Source organism: Colias philodice, chromosome 18 (genome assembly GCF_061535455.1).
Source record: "Colias philodice isolate Cphi_HAF_F1 chromosome 18, ilColPhil1 Martin Lab GWU primary, whole genome shotgun sequence".
Classification (NCBI taxonomy): Eukaryota; Metazoa; Arthropoda; class Insecta; order Lepidoptera; family Pieridae; genus Colias; species Colias philodice.
The window spans coordinates 686,189-706,056 of record NC_143103.1 but is presented as its reverse complement, the minus strand read 5'-3'; the positions used below and the strand labels follow the sequence as shown (position 1 = coordinate 706,056).

The 19,868-nt window shown below is 32.6% G+C and overlaps 1 protein-coding gene across 1 annotated transcript in view; it reads left to right on the top strand.

The window, feature by feature from the left end:
- The first annotated feature begins 4,279 nt into the window (after positions 1 to 4,279).
- Positions 4,280 to 19,868, top strand: part of LOC149480214 (neural cell adhesion molecule 2-like) — a 41,384-nt gene continuing 25,795 nt past the window's right edge. Inside the window, exon 1 of the mRNA XM_089706840.1 lies at positions 4,280 to 4,814. Coding sequence (XP_089562966.1) covers positions 4,280 to 4,814 — 535 coding nt within the window. The remainder of the gene's footprint in view (positions 4,815 to 19,868) is intronic.

Sequence of the window (19,868 nt, the reverse complement as noted above, 5' to 3'; positions counted from 1 at the left end):
AACTCTGCACAGACTAATTAACTATAGAGTGTAACTTAATTAAAAGTTTTAAATTAGAAAATTAAATGATTTTTGCATAAAGAAATATTAATATTAATTGATTTAATTGATCTCAAAATCGATCGTAATTCAATTAATAATTTTTATATTTTATATGTGATTTTATACCTTACTTCAAGTTTTAATTTTTATGGTAATTGATAACATATAATTTTTTTATTGTGCTATATTTTAAGAATTTTTATTATATTGTGTTTTAAATTGATTTCTGTGTGTGTGTGATTTTTATAATTCGAAATTATTGTAATTGGTTAAAGACTTCAGAACTTTAATTACTCTGTACTTATTTAACATGGAAAGCGTAAACGTAATAACAATTCCGAGTGATATGTTAAAGCTTATTCCTCTTTTTGGTGGAGACAAAAGAATTTTGAATTTATTCTTTCGAAAATGCGAATATATAATTAATAAATTTAGAGGGCATGAAGAGCAGAATATTTACGTTTTACATGCAATAACTAGTAGATTAATAGGCGATGCCGCCGCGTTATTATCCGAGCGCGAAGATATTAACACTTGGCCCGCGCTAAAAGAATTACTGGAACAACATTTTGGCGATCCGCGAACTGAGGATTGCATAAAAATCTCTCTCGAGTCCTGTAAAATAAAATCCGGGGAAAGTTATCTTGAATTTTGTAATAGGATACAGAATATTAGATCGTTACTAATATCGAAGGTTAATTTATCGGTAGATACGGAAATTAAACGCGCGAAAATTGCGATTTATAATCATACAGCCCTGAACGTTTTCTTGTATAATTTGCCCGAAAATATGGTGCGAATTGTTAGACTAAAATCGCCTAATACATTAGAACAGGCTCTAGAAATTGTGTTAGAAGAAGTTAATTTTCACGAACAATATCAGTCGCGCAATCGTACCCATAATAATACAACGGTGCCCCAATTTTTACAAAATCCTCAACAAAGATTTAATTTTGGGACACCAAATGTACCTCAAAAATTTGGTTTTAAATTCACACCCCAAGAACCTTTTAATAAAAATCCACAATTTGGTTATAAGCCACCGTTTAATAAAAACCCACAGTTCGGGTATAGGCCTTCATTCAATCAAAATCCACAATTTGGTTATAGACCAACATTAAATCAAAATCCACAATTTGGTTATAGGCCAACATTTAATCAAAACCCGCAATTTGGTTATAGGCCTCCTGAAACTTTTGGTATGACGCCACAGAATTTCGGTCAAAAACCTCCTCAAAATAACCGCTTTGAGTCTACTGACGTTTCCATGAGGACGGCACCCCCTCGACCACAAAATATAACTCAGCCAGGTTTTAGAGTGAATGAAACCGACTTACATAACGACAATTCACTATATGACAATTATTACTATGACTATAATCCTTACGACTATACGAATTACTATGGCTGTAATCCTTACGACTATACGAATTACGAATACGATGAGAATAAGATTTATACACCCACTGACGATACTCAGGACATTAATGTGCTTCCGTCTGATGAAGAAAATTTTCAAACGAAAGCCTCTATAAAGAAAAAATCATAGAATTAAATTGCGATCCAAATCTGAAATTACCACACATTTATATTCCTGAAACTAATTCCAAATTTATTGAAACTGGGAAGCAAAATTTTAACGCGGACGCTCCATCTAGAATTAGAGTTAACGCTACGCATTCCGATAATGAAAACGAATCTATGGTTGTTAATATAGGCGATAGAGACAATAGGCCAAGAGCGCGTGACGACTCTAGTACAATTACTATATCAGAACGCGATTCTAGTGAAACGATATCTATTCCCGACTCTGAAACTTTATCGGCGCTAAGTTCTCCTAGAACATCTGACTACCCAGTCAGGTCACCATCTGTAACGTCAAAATCGGATACAGTTCATTCAGCTAATATAGTAGAATCGTCCGGTATACCTATATTACATGAAGCAATAGATACGAAACCAAATCAAATTTTAGTATATACGTGGTTTAAGAACGAAATGCAAGTTCACGACCTTTCACGTGAAAAGCAAAAGGTTTTAGAAGTATTCTTGCCTACTAATAACCCAGATCTAGTAAAACAATTTTTAAAAGAGTATATTAAACCGAAAGTTAAGTATTTCATTTATTTCGAAGATGATGAACATCGCAAACAGTTCACTAGCATTGTCATAGAATTATTTAGAAAGGATACAGTATTGTTATTTGAATGTACGGAGCGTGTAGTTTTTATAGAAGATGAGAAGGAACAAAAGGCTATTATAATAAAACACCATCAAGGCAAAACGTGTCACCGCGGTATTAAAGAGACTCTAGCAAGTATACGTAGAAACTATTTTTGGCACAATATGCAGGAAACTATTTCAGCCCTTATTAATGCTTGTGAAACGTGTTCTAAAATGAAGTATGATCGTAATCCCTTTAAACCCATTTTACAGTTAACTCAAACACAAGACGCGCCTTTCCAAGAAATATTTATTGATATTTTTCAGATAGAAGGAAATTATTACTTAACAATTATCGACGCATTTAGTAAGTTAGGTCAAGCCATTCCAATAGATAATAGATCAACGGCAGAGGTAGTGCGTGCACTCATGAAGTATTTTTCGTTTTACGGCACTCCTAGAAAGATTAGTTCAGATCCCGGTAGTGAATTTAACAACGAGCTAATGAAAGAATTTTTGAATTTACATAAAATTGAGCTTCATATCGGTTCACCTAATAATCCTAATTCAATGGGATTAATTGAGCGTTTACATTCGACCATTAGCGAAATTTATAGATGTGCGAAATATGAAGAGAAATGTACGGATGCAGCATCAGTAATGATGTATTCAATTATTGCCTATAATAGTTCAATTCATTCAGTTACGGGCTTAACCCCTTTTGAAGTAGTATTTGGTCACACGGATTCAGGTAGCTTATTTAACGCAGATTTCGAGAAGCATTATGTACAGCAATTGGTTAAGGACCATGCAAAACGTTTAAAGGTTCTATATAAACATTTAGCAGAGAAAATGATCGAAACTAAGCAAAAGGTAAAGGATAGGAGAGGTGGTGAAGATCAAATCAGTCTCCCTTCAGGAAAAATTATATTTGCGAAAGACGTTAATAAGCGAAAAAGCAAGGATAAGCCGCGATTCCATAAAGCTAAGGTTATAGGACAAGGTTCAAGGAACGTTATACCGATAGAGATTGGTAAAAGGAAGACTAAGGTCCCTATTATAAATGTAAAACGCCCTCCGCAGGTGGTGTTGGCTGATAGTGATGAGGTCCGCGCTGGCCCTTCAACTACAACTTCTTCAACATAACCCGGGAATTTATCCTGTGAAAGAGGGGCAAGCATATCTCCAAACAGACTATTGGACTATAATTAAGGTTTTAAATTTAGATAAGATAAATGATGACTTAAATTTTATTATTAGCAAATACAGTGAATTCGATAGTCTAATTAATAAGAATATTTCATACTTACACGATTTTCAAGTGGCAAAATATCACGCTGAATATATTCGCGACATAACGGTTCAGAAATACGAACAGTTAGTTCCACACAAACGCGTCAAAAGAGGTATCCTCAACCCTCTGGGTTCCTTAATTAAAATTATAACGGGAAATTTAGACTATAGTGACGCAATTAGATACGATAAACTTACAGCTAAACTTGAAAACGATCAGACTATCATTAGAAATAAAATTACCTTAATATCTAAAATGCTCGATAGTTTTATCAATTCTACTGAAGTCTTAAATCAAAATTCTAATATATTAGATAAGCGTTTAAAAATTGTAGAATCTATGATTAAGGAATTAGCATCTAAGGATAATCATTGGGTTTATACTACTTATGTTGTAAGCCTTTTAAATTTATTTGTTAGTAATTTTCGTTCTATTTTTATAAAATTAGGAGAAATAGAGACTGCTCTAGCATTTAGTAGAGTATCCATATTACATCAAAGTATTATTAATTCTACTGAACTGTTGCAACATTTAATTCTTATATCTCAAACTGAAAATTTAGTGTTTAAAGCGAGTGAGGCAAATTTAGTAAAACTAGAAGAAACTATTAATGTTAAATCGTATATTAAACAAAACCAGATTACGTTCATAATGGAGGTTCCAATTACAGATAATTATACTTATAACTATTACAAATTATACTCTATACCTATGTACCGTAAATCCGATAGTAATATCGTTTCCATTTTTCCTAAATATCCTTACCTGTTGGCAAAGGGGATGAAATACTTACCGATCGTAAAACCGTGCCGATCGCTCGCTGCTGGAGAACAATTTCTATGCGATGAACAAAATCAAACGCCATATCCTGAAACTACTTGCATAGAACAACTGCTTAAATTTGAAGGAAACCCAATGCACTGCGAACAACAGCTAATCAATATAGAGAATGTGAGAATTCAAAGAATCACACCTATAAGTTGGATACTTTTCTCAAAATACAGAAATACTCTGACTCAAATTTGCAATGGTGATGTCAGTAAATATCCTGTCGTGGGCACATACATAATGACCATCGACGAACCATGTAGCATCGAGATCCAGAATATAACGATTCGCCCTCACCAAGTAATCACTGAGAATGATCCTGTAGAACCAACAAAAATTATAGTTTTGCCGCAATTACCTGTGAATAGAACTCCAATATTATCCAGTACACGTGTACTCAATATGCGAGGCATCAACTTGGACGAAGTTAAATATATGTCAACGATATTAAAGCAATCAGTGTTCAGTGATAGTGAAATGGTTAACAGTGAAAGAAATTTTAGATTCAGTGCTACTTTAGGCTATACGTCTCTATTTTTAATCTTTGTACTTGTAATTCTATTTTTACTTTACTTACTTCGTTATAAGATATTAAATGTAACATGTCTGCGAAATCATCGGATAGTTATTAAAAATGAACAAACCGATAATTTCGCACTTAAGGAGGGAGGAGTTACGCATCCACCCCAACCCTCTGTATTAGGTTGAGCAATAGCCTTCCGCTGGCCTCAGCAAGACCACCGGAGAGTTCTTGCAATTTAGCATAAGCGTTGCAGTTATTGAAAAACATTTATTTCGCAATAAGGTATCGATTGTAGCATTGCATGTAATTCTGGCATTAACATTTGTGACTCCAAATCGTCCACTTGTTATAGTTAATAATTAAATAAGTTTAATTTTAATTTTATTTTATTTTTTTAAAAAAGTCAAATCGCTCCCGCAAAGTTTAACTATATTGTAATCTCATCAACGGTAAAGGTGTGTATTTCTAAACGGATTTTTAATTGAAGTTTAAATCTAAATACAAATTTCTAGTGGCTTATAACGTTATAAAAATAAGTAGGTAATCAATAATAAATATAGTGATTACTCTTTCTTTCGTGTACATTTTAGTAATTCAAATAGTACGGACTAAATTAAGTACGTAATATCTAAATTAAATGAACATTTACAAAATATAAAACCTAATCGTTTTTTTAAACATACCTAGTTACGATAATTCATCCATCACAAATATTTTTCGAACCTCATATGATTTGGACGTTTTTTAGGGCTTTAAGTAATGTGCTTCGTCAGGGTCCATTCTGTACAATAGCTTTGGATCTACAATGTTGTTGAACCTAACAGTTGTGGTAAAAGAATTGACAGAATATTTGTAATAGAAATACATCTATCAAGAAGGTAGTAAGATTGTCAAAATCGTCTAAAAACTAGCTTAAAATTATAAATTGATTGCCATGACCTAACAAGAACATGCTATAGGTGTAAAGTCAAAGGATATTTCATTGTAACATGATACATTAAACAAAAAGTAGGTATATAAACAATAATTGAGAACCAAAAAAAATGACCTTATGGGCTAATACCTACGAGTCTAATTTCAAACACATCCGATCAGTCGTTTCTGAGATAAATCGCTCAAAAAGCTTACAACTATACAAATCATCGTTTGAACTAATTAATTATCACACTATCGATAGAACCCAGTTATAAATAACATATTTAATAAATTAAACCATACATCACATTAACAGTTTTGATACTTTATAGCGGTTATTATCTCTGATTAATATACATAAAAATCAAGCCGAATTTCACGAGCCTCCCACGTACATTCAATACTTGAATTAATCACTATTAAAATCGATTTTTCAAGTATATATCGATATAGTTTAATTTTACACCCACGCATAAAGACTACAATTTTTTTATTGTATGATAGGGAAGCCGCTTGACCACGATCTCGCCTGATGGTAAGCTGAGATGTGGCCTAAGATGGAGCGCGCTTCCCTAGAAGGTACCCGTTCACTTTTCGCTTGAAGACCCCCATATTGTACTCGTCAATACAATAATATGTTTTTATTGTATTGTTATCACGTTAGATAAAGTTAAATCAAACTCGATATCGTATGTTGATATGAAAGTTGTAAAATCCTTTATTGATCTATATATTATACTAGCGACCCGCCCCGGCTTCGCACGGCGGCCGGCCGGTACCGCCGCAAACGCTACGTCCCGCAATTTTTAAATCTGTAATATCTTCGAAAATATTCACTTAAATCATACGGTGTAAAGAGCCATATAGATCTATATTAAATGAACAATATATTCAAGGTATTTAATTCGTTAAGGATTAATGCTGTATTGGTTAAAATCGCTTCGAAAATTAACCATTATTTGTCGTAAAAAGTAAATAACAAAAAAAAGTTATTGTGGGTTATCCATAAGAGATAGACATATACCATCGCGGACTTTTCTGTAGACCTTTTCAATGTGTACAATACTTAGTACATTATTTTGATAAAACTCGTAGGGTTCAGCTTGCGTTTGCAATGTAAGCGGAAAAAATGTAATTATTTACGACATCACATCAGAAACCTCAAAAATAATAGTACTTCTCCACTATTTAATGGATGTTATTATACATATAAACCTTCCTCTTGAATCACTCTATCTATTAAAAAAAACCGCATCAAAATCCGTTGCGTAGTTTCAAAGATTTAAGCGTACAAAGGGACATAGGGACATAGGGACAGGGAAAGCGACTTTGTTTTATACTATGTAGTGATACATGTGGTTAAATAGGATTCGTGTTGGGATTTTATATGGTAATAATTATACTTTACATTTTATCTTTATAAAAAACGACGATATCAGCGTGACCGATTCGATAAAGGAACATGCTCCATTATCGAAAACATCTAATTTACATCATTTATCAATTTTCTTTATTACGTGTTTATATTATACTGTTTATAATGTTATTTAATAAATTCTATGAAGATAACAGAAGTCTATGAATTATCGTATTAAAGAAAATATATAGAAAGAAATCGCTGACTGATAATTGATTACCTGTGAGATGGAATTTGATTTCAATTAGGTGGGTTACCTACTAGGTACGTAGTCTGGAAAAACCACCACCTAATATTATTTATTTCCTAGCTTTAAAAGCGCAAATCATAAAACGTATCAATGTAAAGTTTATTTTCCCATAGTAACCTTATAAATTTAACCAAAATTAATCCATTAAATTAATTAAACTATACTTTAGCAAGGTTCATTAAATAAATTGATAAAATAAATCCAAAAACTACTTTGACTAAAGCCGTGCGATACGCTAGTAGGTACTAACTTACTTTTAGTACTTAATCCTGTCTCCTTAGTAAATACTGCTTTCTTTGTGTTAAAAAGTAGATTCTTTTTTAATTTTCGGTGCTGAAGTGAAATAAAAAGTAAAAACTATATATTCTAATCCTACTAATATTATAAATGCGAAAATTTGTGAGGATGTGTATGTGTGTGTTTGTTACTCTTGCACGCAAATACTACTGAACCGATTACAATAAAATTAAGTACACAGATAGAGGGTAACTTGGATTAACACATAGGATCGGTTTTATGCCGGAAATCCCACGGGAACGGGAAATATACGGGTTTTCCGTTGAAAACGCGGGCAAAGCCGCGGGCGGAAAGCTAGTAATTTATAAAGCGTTGCAATGCCATATAGCTCAAAATTAAAGAATAATTACTATTGTCCAATTTAACAATAGCTTCCTTTTTTGATGAGGGTTAAAAATATTATATCCAATATCCGTATAGCTATTACTTATTATTATAAATGCAAAAGTCTATTCGTATGTTTGTTACGCTTTAACGAATAAACAACGCAACTGATTTTGAAAAAAAATCAATTTAATAACAAAATAGATAGAGTAGACCCAGGGCCAAACATTAGTGACTTTTCATTTCAAAATCAATCCCCCAATTAATGAAATGAGGGATGATAGTTTTTACACGTGGTTTTATTCAGGAGTGAAACCGCGCGGCACAAATAGTATGTAAATAGAGCAATTATATTACTTGGAATCTTTGATTAAATATTTATTAGCAATTATTGGAAGAATATATTTTGTAAACAAGAATACAATGTAACTTGATTCTGCGTAAATAATTCTAGGAAAAATATTTTATTTATTAAATTAGTAAGCCTGGCGACAAGCTTTTATATCACAAATATCTTGTAATTAATAGTTTTATTTCGTTTCGCTTTTTTTATTTTTGAAAATATGATTTAAAATTATATTAGTGAGTTGTCGCAGAAAATGTCTGCTAGCGCAGCTAGTGGTAGATAAATATATGAAGGACGGATGGACAAACGTTGAATGAATGTGTTCGGTGCAATGACCACCGAACATCCTAGTCAGCAATACTAGGTCAAATTATGTCAGTCCACAAAAGCGCGTCGCGACGGTAAAATGTTGTTCTTTGAAAGATTTTATTGCAAGATAATTTACATGTAAAAATAATTATAGCTTAACTAGGTTTCTTCTGGGTTTCTTGCCTGCCTTTCGACAAAAGCCTCCTCCAAACTCTTCCACGATTGCCTTTTTATTCTTCTCCAGGTCGCTCCTCCCACAATTTCCTTTAAATCATCATCCTGGACAAACGTTAGTTACGATTAATTCACGGTATTACTGGAATTTGATACGCAGGTCGCAGGTATGTTCTGGAATACGATATAGATTACACGGCAAAATCCCTGGTCAAAAGCTAATAGTATATATAGCAATTTGTTTTAATGTAAACGTAATCAATTTTAGGAATTGATAGATCCTCGTAAAAGCTTGTGGTAAACCATTTATGATTGCGTATGAAATAGAGAGTTGTAAGCTAAATAAATATGTATGTGTATATGTGTGTTTGCCTGTTTAAACGAATGAACTTTTTGAAGTGAAACTTCTTTAGGCGCGTTGAGGATAAAATTTCAAGATCGCGTCATGGCACTACCGTCACGTCATGGAGTCCTTCACAATGAAAATGCTACACGTTTACATATTTAGTTCCTTTGTAATAGTTTAAGTTGTGAAGGCAAATAAATGAACTTTTTTTTATAATTTTTTTATGTGAATTTAATCTTGAAATGATTCTTATACATACATCTTCCATGAACCCATTCTTAATTATTTAAATAGCGCAAAAAAAAAGGAATTTATAATTATTTTCAGTTAAAAAGTTTAACGCTAATTTTAACTTTGTCGCTAATTTAAAGTTTGTCTGAGTTTAGCGCTTTCAGTATATTTTTTGTAAGCTCTTAACATTAAACAATTGCGGATAAAAGTTCAACAGATTTTATATGCGAAATGTTGCTCTGATAAAGTCTTTTATAAAAACGTGGTTAGTAAAATTAAACTTTATTATATCAGTATCAAGACACATTATCCCTTGTAGCGTACAGGGTAGATGCAATCTATTGTTTGATTTATCGATTTTCTGAAGTGTATGTAATAAACTTTCTAAGCACTGCTAGATAGAAACATTTTGTCATATTATTAAGTTATAAACATTGAGATAATATTACTACGTATGGAGGAGACACCACGAACAAAATCTGTGCGCCATTTTTTTGCTCTAACTAAGTTTTAAAAATTATTAGCTAGTTAGGTACTTACCGATGAAAGTTATTCCTTTGCACTTTTCCGTATTATTTGTATTATTTGTGCAATATCGTAACACACACGAAGGCATATTTGATGCGTTTCAGTTTAAAACCATTAAAAAAAACCGCTCAACATACGCCACATGGCGTATGTTGAGTGGAACATAAGTAGTGTAGGCGGTGTCGTCTCCATATTAATATTATCTCAATGGTTTTAAAAAAAGTTTCCGTATTATCGTATTCGTGCAATTAATATGACATTTGGTATAAGTACTTTTTTAAGTAATATATTATTAGCCACAAAAACCTTAGAATTTCCTTATTTATCTCCACAGTACTTAAAGGCAATTTTTACATTTTTCTAGTTAGAGAAAGCTCGTACATTATCCTACTTTACGATAAGCTAGGAAGGCTCGACTGCCACGCATAGAATTGTACACCCGTGAAATCAGAAATTGATGTCTTCATTCCGATTATAATTATCCATCATCCCAATGTACACCCTATGTGTACAGCAATAAGTCATAATACGGCTTGTCGGAGTAAATCACTTCATTATGTACTAAGGTTGTTGAAGGCAACAAGTCTATTACTGATTATCCACGACTGATATGGCCTTTGTAAGAGGATTATTGAGTAAATTACTAAAACTGGTGGAAGACACGACAAATGGATGTTTGGTATCAATTAAAGAATGAACAATAGATGGCTGGATTCTGGCTTTGTTAGTGAAGGAGCTGTAAAAATGAACTTTAATTTATCTGCACAATTATAACATCACTGATCCAATTGGTGAAAGGTGTTATGAGAAAAGAAATGTTAAACATCCAGAATGTTCCAGAATAACAAATCAAATAAATATTAGTGTTCTCTTAGAAGAGAAGCATTATGCATCTATTTCATTAATATATATTTTTGTTTAACGTTTTAATTAAAATAGGTGAACTGAAATGGCTGATACTGAAGCTACTTTTAAGATTTAAAAAGCCTGTAATGATAAACAAATTAAATTAACACATATCAAATAGATATCTCAGATAACATAAGTAATTACAGCCATGTTTCACTTTAAATTAATTGCTCCGAATATTCAAAGATAAATTCAAGAGAAAATATAACATTAAGCTTTAAAAACAAGTGAATAGCAACGGTAAATATTTTTAATTATTCCGTTTGAACGGTTAGACGAACCAACCAATGGCTTGTTCAGAACTGAGACGCAGAAATAATTCAATTTTCTATTTCATTATGGAGTGGAAATTGCATGAGATAGACGAGTTAGATAGCTCAGTTGGAATGTTTTCAAAACTTCTTTGGTTTTAGTTCGTAAATGGTAAGATGGTGTATTGAAGGCTTGTATTTGATAGTATTGGCACGTATTAGTGTGGTTTAGATTTAGAAGTGAATAATTTCCAATACGATTGAGTCTAGTATTCTCTTGTTATTGATTTTAGGCGAGTATTATACATTAAGAAATTAAAGACTATAACGGATTTTAAACCGTTTTTTTTTAATCCGTTAAAGTCTATAATAATTTCTAAATCGATTGAGTGTTTTTATGGTGTGTGTATTATGCTTATTAATATAAAGAAATGATATCATAATATAGGACTCGAGACTAAAGTCGCGAACAAAAATATCAAAATATTTTGGTTATTTGATATTTCTACAAAAACATAAGTTGTACCAAATAAGTTTGTTGTTCTTGTGTCTTTAATACTGTGATTATGTATACTGTAGACGTAGTTTAACATTAAAAAACCGTTTTGTTAGTAAATTTTAAACATTAATATTATGTTTAACTCTTATTTAGATTATGACAAAGTTAAGCCAAACATGTGTTTAATTAGATTTTAAATTATTTTGTAGTAATACAGTAAATATTTTACTAAAGTAGTAAAGTACTAACTAAGAGAATGGCTAATCAATCCACGCCCAGTTTAGTGTAATAAGATAGTATAGTAAGCTTTGATTAGTTATAGTATAGTAAAAGAGCCGATGATAATATTCTGCACGATCTTTGCATACAACTTGCGGGCTATTATTGTCACATTAAAAAAAAGACCTTTGGCACTCGGGGACTGCCGCGGTAAAGCTATTGCGTGCTATACCTTTAAGCCACACCTCCGTGCCCGTCGGAGTGGGGAGCGTGAGGTTTTTCGTTACGCAATTTCTGGATTCGGTCCCCGCGCTCAAGGCCCGCGATAGAAGCTATGCAATAGCTTAAAATATGTATGGACTAATTAAGTTCCATAGTTTTTGTTACATTGTGAAAATAAAATGTAAGGATTTTTAAGAAATCTTATGTTGATTAGATACTATTACAATTACGTTAACGTTTGTACCATTATTTCTGTTTTAAGCATCGATTTTTTTTCTTCTAATAATTTTTAGTAAACCCGTTTCATGATTATTTGATATTTCAACTGGTTAGTAAAAAGCTAGTAGGAGAATATAAAGATCAATCCCGTTACAATACAGTTATCATTAGACCAAGTAACTTTAATATTCTTCATAGTAAATACATATTAAATTTCCTACATCAGTTCTTAAACTATACTATACTACCAACTACGCTGTAATTTCAAATTAAGTGAACGCCCATGATATGTATCTATTAAACTGTCTCTCATATAGATTAATGATAAAGTACCGGCTTTGTATTAAATAGTGGGGTTTTAATATCGCACAAAACCTCTATTTACAGGCATGATTAAAGTAAATTAATAGGATAATAGGGATATGTTTTGTCCATGCTAAGATAGAAGTAAAACACATCCATATAGAACTACCATTAGTTCTTAAGTTTATTAGTTATCCTTAATGATTCAGTTCTGTGAAATTAATAAGAAATTAATAAGAAAGTAAATACTCAGTTTTTGTGCATCTGTTTGAGCTTATGGTAAAATTTGTATTTTGCTACCGACGTGGAATTACTAATTAATTGCCGAGGAATTATAATAATCTTATATATAAAAATGAATCGCAAAATGTGTTGGTAAGCGCATAACTCGAGAACGGCTGAACCGATTTCGATAATTCTTTTTTTATTATATTCCTTGAAGTACGAGGATGGTTCTTATGTAGAGAAAACGTAAACATGTACCACGGGCGAAGCCGGGGCGGACCGCTAGTTTACTATAATAGTGTCTTGCATAATTCACACATTAATTGTTCGCTGCTAATGTCCTTATATTCTTAAGCAGCTGTTTCTGTTTTAACAATCAAAACAAATTTTCACTTCGAACCGTTTTTTCCTTACCGGGAAACAAACAAAATCTTCAGCCTAAATAATAATAGATTAGTAGGGAGGTATAGCTCATTAAAAAAACGTTCCCACTGTTCATAAATAAGTAAATCTAGCTATTTGTCACAGTACGCTACCGTTTTCCATTTGCCATGAACCTTCATACAGTGAACGCACTGCAGTATGCAGATGTAATCTTAGTTAACTAATCCGATACAGATCTTACGCTATTGTATTAATTCTGACCGTAAGTGACGCAGGATTAGGTCATTGGTTAAGTTTAGTGGCTGCTGGTCGTGTTCTGTGATGGGATATCGATCCTATTTTATATCCCACGATTATAAAACATATTGATGTTGTTAAATGAATGATGGTATGTTAAAATTTCATGATTCAAAGATACTACTGGCGAACTACACTTTACAACAAAGGAAATGATTAAGAAAAAAATGTTGTGAGGTTTTATGAAACCACGGTAAAAGTGAAACTGTTCAAACGGTTCCGAACACTGCTTTGTGTAGCGCATGTCGCGTGGCGGTCGGCTGCCGAGTAGGTATACCTACTCGGCAGCCGCGATACACGCGACATGCGCTACACAGACCAAAAAGTTTGAGACGATGTAATAAAAGTTTCACTTTAATAATTTTAAAAGACTCAAATTAACTTAAACGGAGTACATTTTTAATATAATTGATTATGTTATAAATATATTTAATACCAAATTGGTCTTATTGTTTCAATAAATTAAGTTACGTATATTAGAGCCATTTTAACAGGCAACATACTACAGATTATATTCTTAAAACTAACCTTATTTTTTAAATATTGTCAATTTAATCAATGTTAGTAAAAGTAATCGATAAAAAAATCGTTAGTGTTTACAAAATCGTTGTTTACCTTTATTTATATCTAATATCATTAAAATATAACACTGAAATACCTCGCAAAAGATCGAATAATCAGCTAAAACCCTTCCAAGAACATCTCAGATCGAAGGGCCACTGTTAATTAACTAAAAAGCGATTGTAATTCTCACTGACAAGTTGTTAAAGCCACTTTACTGACCGTTTCGCTGTCAGCATCGGTTCATGTCCTGTAAACGTTCCTTGGGATCTTAGGATGTTAATTGAGTTAGAAGTTAATAGATAGATTATTAAAAGCGTAATAGTTTTTAGTATCAAGCTATGTGATTAACAATTTTTATGATAACATATAGCTTTCCGCCCGCTGCTTTGCCGGCTTTATAACCCTATAAATTGTATACTAATACCTTCCTCTTGAATCATTCTATCTATTAAAAAAACTGTATCAAACTGCATTGAGTAGTTTTAAAGATTTAAGCATACATAGAAACAGAGAAAGCGACTTTGTTTTGTACTATGGTGTGATGGTAGCTTTTCGCCCCCAGATTCGCTCGCAAAGTCATAGGGAAACTCCCCATTCCCATGGTATTTTTCGTGAGTGTAGCGTGAATCATCCTAGAACGTCTCAAATTATACATAAATGATTTAAACATTTTCTTGAGCTTTCTCATACCTTAAATCAAATCAATACTAAATTCAGAAACTCTTACTCGTTTCTATTAGTAGGAATTTCACTGCACCCATGCAAAATCGCAAAGTATGGATGCTCAAACATTAGAAATCAAACAAAGCCGCAAAGCAAAGCTAGTTGACCGTAGTGTCACGAGCGATGGTAATGAGATAACGGGACAAATATATGCTTTGTAATAGATAGCATAGATCTCACCACGAGGATTATTGGTTGAGTAAGGTTTTGAAATGGAAGGGGCCTATATAAAACGAGGTGTTGTTTGAAACGACTTACCAACAATTACAATTAGACAAATTGCAATTATTATGAGAAGAATTATTGTTGTTATTTTAAATACAGTTTTAAATATGAGCACTCATAAAAGCATATAGAATAAAGAAGATTAGTTTATAGTTAAGTGTATGTACCTACAATTGTTCCGGTATTGAATCACACAAAGAGTGCATGTACTAATTTGTTTTTCATTGCACAAAAAAATAGTCATAATACTTACGATTTCTAAGAACATAATCCTGCATATGATTACTATTAAATCCCATGGAGCTATTGTTATTCGTCATTACATAAACAGGATGTAAATTCGCTTTAAAATTAAAACCTTGACCGATTCAAATTAATCAAAGCTCCCACAAAAAATATGACTCAATTTTTACGATTACATCATTACAAGACACTCATTTGTAGCGAGATGTCGTAGCCGTCCTTGTGATGATTGATTATTTCTTGTGTCATTTTATTATTACAGATGATAATTACTTGTTTATCGTTATTTTTTGTTGGTAAAATTGCTGTGTTACACGTTATAATGTGTAACAATCGCGTTTATTGTTACGTAACAACAACACCCACGTGGGTGTAGAATATACAAGTACCACGGATATTGAAAAAAGTGTGTTAATGAATCATGCTAAGTTATGTTTACAAACTGGCTTGTAATTCAAAAAATAGTTAAAAAGATGAAAATATGTAATGAGACGACACATACGACATGAGATTTCAAAGAAGAACAATGTATGAAATAAACATATTTCATACATATACAGGGTGTAATCGTTAAGTGTGCACAAGCGATTATTCCGTTACTATTGCAGATATCAAAAAACTTTAAACTGATATCGAAAGTACTTAACCTAATGAGTAAAAGGGCCATAACAATTTTTTTTAAATAAAACGAGAAATATCCAACTATACTAAATGTATGGGATGGTTTTTAAGATATTTCTCGTTTTATTTTTAAAAATTTATTATGGCCATTTTACTCATTAGGTTAAGTACTTTCGATATCAGTTTAAATTTTTTTGATATCTCCAATAGTTACGGAATAATCTCCTGTGCACACTTAACGATTACACCCTGTATACACCTACACAATTGTGCATACAAAATTCGATATCTAGTACAACGTACTTAATCATTCCTAATTGTTTGATTTCTTTTACAACCTTCTATTTTATTTCAACACACATATTATGTGTTCAATGGGCAAACAAGAAAGTTTTTACCAATCAAAATGTATGTCAAGAATCATAGAAATGTTTATTTTGTTTAATATTTGATTGACATCGATCAAGAAGCCACTCGACGCACAAATGTTTGACAAACATTGGTGAACAAACAGTGACATAAAAAGCAGTTATTAGTATAGGCTTAGTCAATTTGGAATGATAGGGCTAGTAAAAGGATTTACGAATATACGTTTGTTTTGCTTCATTATAGTGAATTATATTGTTTATTTACAGTCGATTGCAATTAATTACTGTCGGAAATAGTTTTAACTTCCTCAAACATGAAGTACTTGAACATGTCAACATTTTATAAATATCAAACTAATTGATATATTATTTTTCTATGTATTAAAATGTGATATACGAGCTACCAAAAATAACTTTCTTAGTGACTAACTGTGATGTGTAGATCTGTGAAACAAACACTGTTTTTTTCTTCAATTTTTCCGATAACGCTATTATATTTAACTCTACGATCCAGCAATTTTTAACTCTACATCTCAAATACAAAATACAACCGAATCAAAAGACTAATTCGTTATTCATAGATTAACTGCACACTTACACTATCCTACCATCGTCTACATAATAAAACTTAACACAGCCTATTCGTGCTAACAACGCTTTGGAACATCGTTATATCTCAACTACCGTTTTACTATCAACAAACATTATGTCAGACATTAAGTGCACACCTATTGGCGTGTCCGAACTCCATTCAGGTGAATAAAAAGATAAAGGTCGTGGCACACTGGGCTTTTATTAAGGGGTACATAGCCGCGGGTTACGCGGGGTAACGAACTGCGTGCTTCGGGGATACATGAGCAGTTGGTATCAGATCGTGGCGTTTGCTTGTCTAGCTAAGTTAAAGTTCTATTATTTTTCTATTAGCTAAGTCGAAGGTCAATGTGGATCAAATATGATAACTTGTAAATGTATAATCAAACGATATAATGTCTTGTGTGCAGGTATTTTAGAAATAAAAAGAATTACTTAAGCGTTTATTGCAATGAAGTATCCTATTTTATAACTTAAAATTGCATAGAATTTTTGAAATTTCTTTCAAAGAAGATAATACAAAGACGACACGATAAATAAAGTTAAATCACGATTATTTTGGCCATTTTTACCGAGTCTGTGGGAGGATTATTCCATTGTCAAGTCTGAGATCAAGACAAGTATTGTCAAACAAAAGAAAAATGACAGTGCTCAGCTAAGTTGAAGTTACGTGGGTCAGACAACTTGTCTGCTTACATTTAATGGATAAAATTCTTTAACAATAATAATTATTCTGAATATTTCATTTTTATAATGCACTAGCTTTCCGCCCGTGGCTTCGCCCGCGTTTTCTAAGTAAAACCCGCATAGTTCCCGTTCCCGTGGGATTTCCTGGATAAAACCTATCCTATGTGTTAATCCAAGTTACCCTCTAACTTTCGCATTTAAAATATTAGTAGGATGTACCAAAAATCTGTTATTATCATTTCTATTTGCCTTTGCACTATTACGTCATTAACACGTTTATAAACCTTTTAAATCTGTTGTTACTAGCGATATCTTCAGTTACATGTGTAGTAGATATTTTCAATCAATGTGGCATCAAATAAAATTTGTAAATATATCCACTTCACTATCACTACATAGTATAAAACAAAGTCGCTTTCTCTGTCCCTATGTCCCTATGTCCCTTTGTACGCTTAAATCTTTGAAACTACGCAACGGATTTTGATGCGGTTTTTTTTAATAGATAGAGTGATTCAAGAGGAAGGTTTATATGTATAATAACATCCATTAAATAGTGGAGAAGTACTGTTTTTTTCGAGGTTTCCAATGTGATGTCGTAAAAAATTACATTTTTGCGCGTACATACCGCGTACATTGCAAACGCAGGCTGAACCCTACGAGTTTTATCAAAATAATGTACTAAGTATTATACACATTGAAAAGGTCTACAGAAAAGTCCGCGATGGTATATGTCTATCTCTTATGGATAACCCACAATAACTTTTTTTTGTCATTTACTTTTTACGACAAATAATGGCTAATTTTCGAAGCGATTTTAACCAATACAGCATTAATCCTTAACCAATTAAATACCTTGAATACATTGTTCATTTAATATAGATCTATATGGCCCTTTACACCGTATGATTTAAGTGAATATTTTCGAAGATATTACAGATTTAAAAATTGCGGGACGTAGCGTTTGCGGCGGTACCGCGGCCGTCCGGTGCGGGTCGCTATGTTTTTATATACAACGTTTACAGTTTTTCTTTAGTGTATTTAGTATCAGCATTGCACCCGTGCGAAGCCGGGGCGGGTCGCTAGTGTAACAATAATAATATTATACACATCGCTCAAATTCTTTTAAATTATATTCTTAATGTTAGTTTATAATAAACTAAATAAATATACCAATAATCCCACTGTACCCCCACCCCTAAGCACATCCGTGACTTATTTAGTAACAAGTAAGTTATGACCGAGTCTTCGATACTTGATTGCTAATAAAGTAACACTGACACTCCTGCCTTACTTTGTTAGAACATCGAAGTGTTTAAGTTACTTTTTATTGGCTTGAAATCATGCGGATATTAAATGTATAAATAGACGTTTTATTCGTAACTAGCGGTCCGCCCCGGCTTCGCCCGTGGTACCTACATGTTTACGTTTTTTTTCATAAGAACCATTCTCGTACTTCAAGGAATAGATTCCACAGCGCACACGATGACAGGATTTTTATTAAGGATTTTTTTACACCTTGGGTTACATTATCGCATTTTTGATAAGGATCTCTATTTTTTTTGATAATGCAATATAGCCTACGTTGCTCAGTGAAGATGCAGCTTTCTAATGGTGAAAGACTTTTTGTAATCGGTCCAGTAGTTTATGCGTAAAAACCATACATAAATACATCATTACAAACCTTTCCTCTTTATAATATAAGTAATCAGGAACATACAAAAATTTGCATACAAAAGGCAACACAATATTGCAGATGAACTTTCAAAATGATGATTACGAGCTTATGTCAAGGTAGTGTACAATCAGAAAATGTTGTAAGTTACTAATATCAGGATCTAAAATATTAAAGCATTTTTGACTTATTGATAAAGACGAATAATTATTAAGCACTTAAAATTCATGTTCACATTTTTTCCCTGTATTTTCTATTCATTCCAATTGATATGTTTGTTTGTCTATTAGAATGCACTTCACTTCGCTATAATGTTTTATCATCTACGTACTAGCGGTCCACCCCGGCTTCGCCCGTCGTACATATTTACGTTTTCTCTCCATAAGAACCATCCTCGTACTTCAAGGAATATAAAAAAAAATTGGTTGTCTGTAAAGTCGGTTTACTGACGATAGTTGAACGTGACAACTTCCGATTGTGCTTCTTTGTCGCTCGTTCCACGCTCTCGCTTGCACTTCAAGCCTTACATGGAACGCCTCAGAGCGAGGTAACGCCGCATGAGTCATGTTTTTTCGTGCGTGCAGCCGGCGCTATCGAATTATAAGACGTTGTCACGTCAAAAATAATTATCGAAATCGGTCTACCCGTTCACGCGTGAT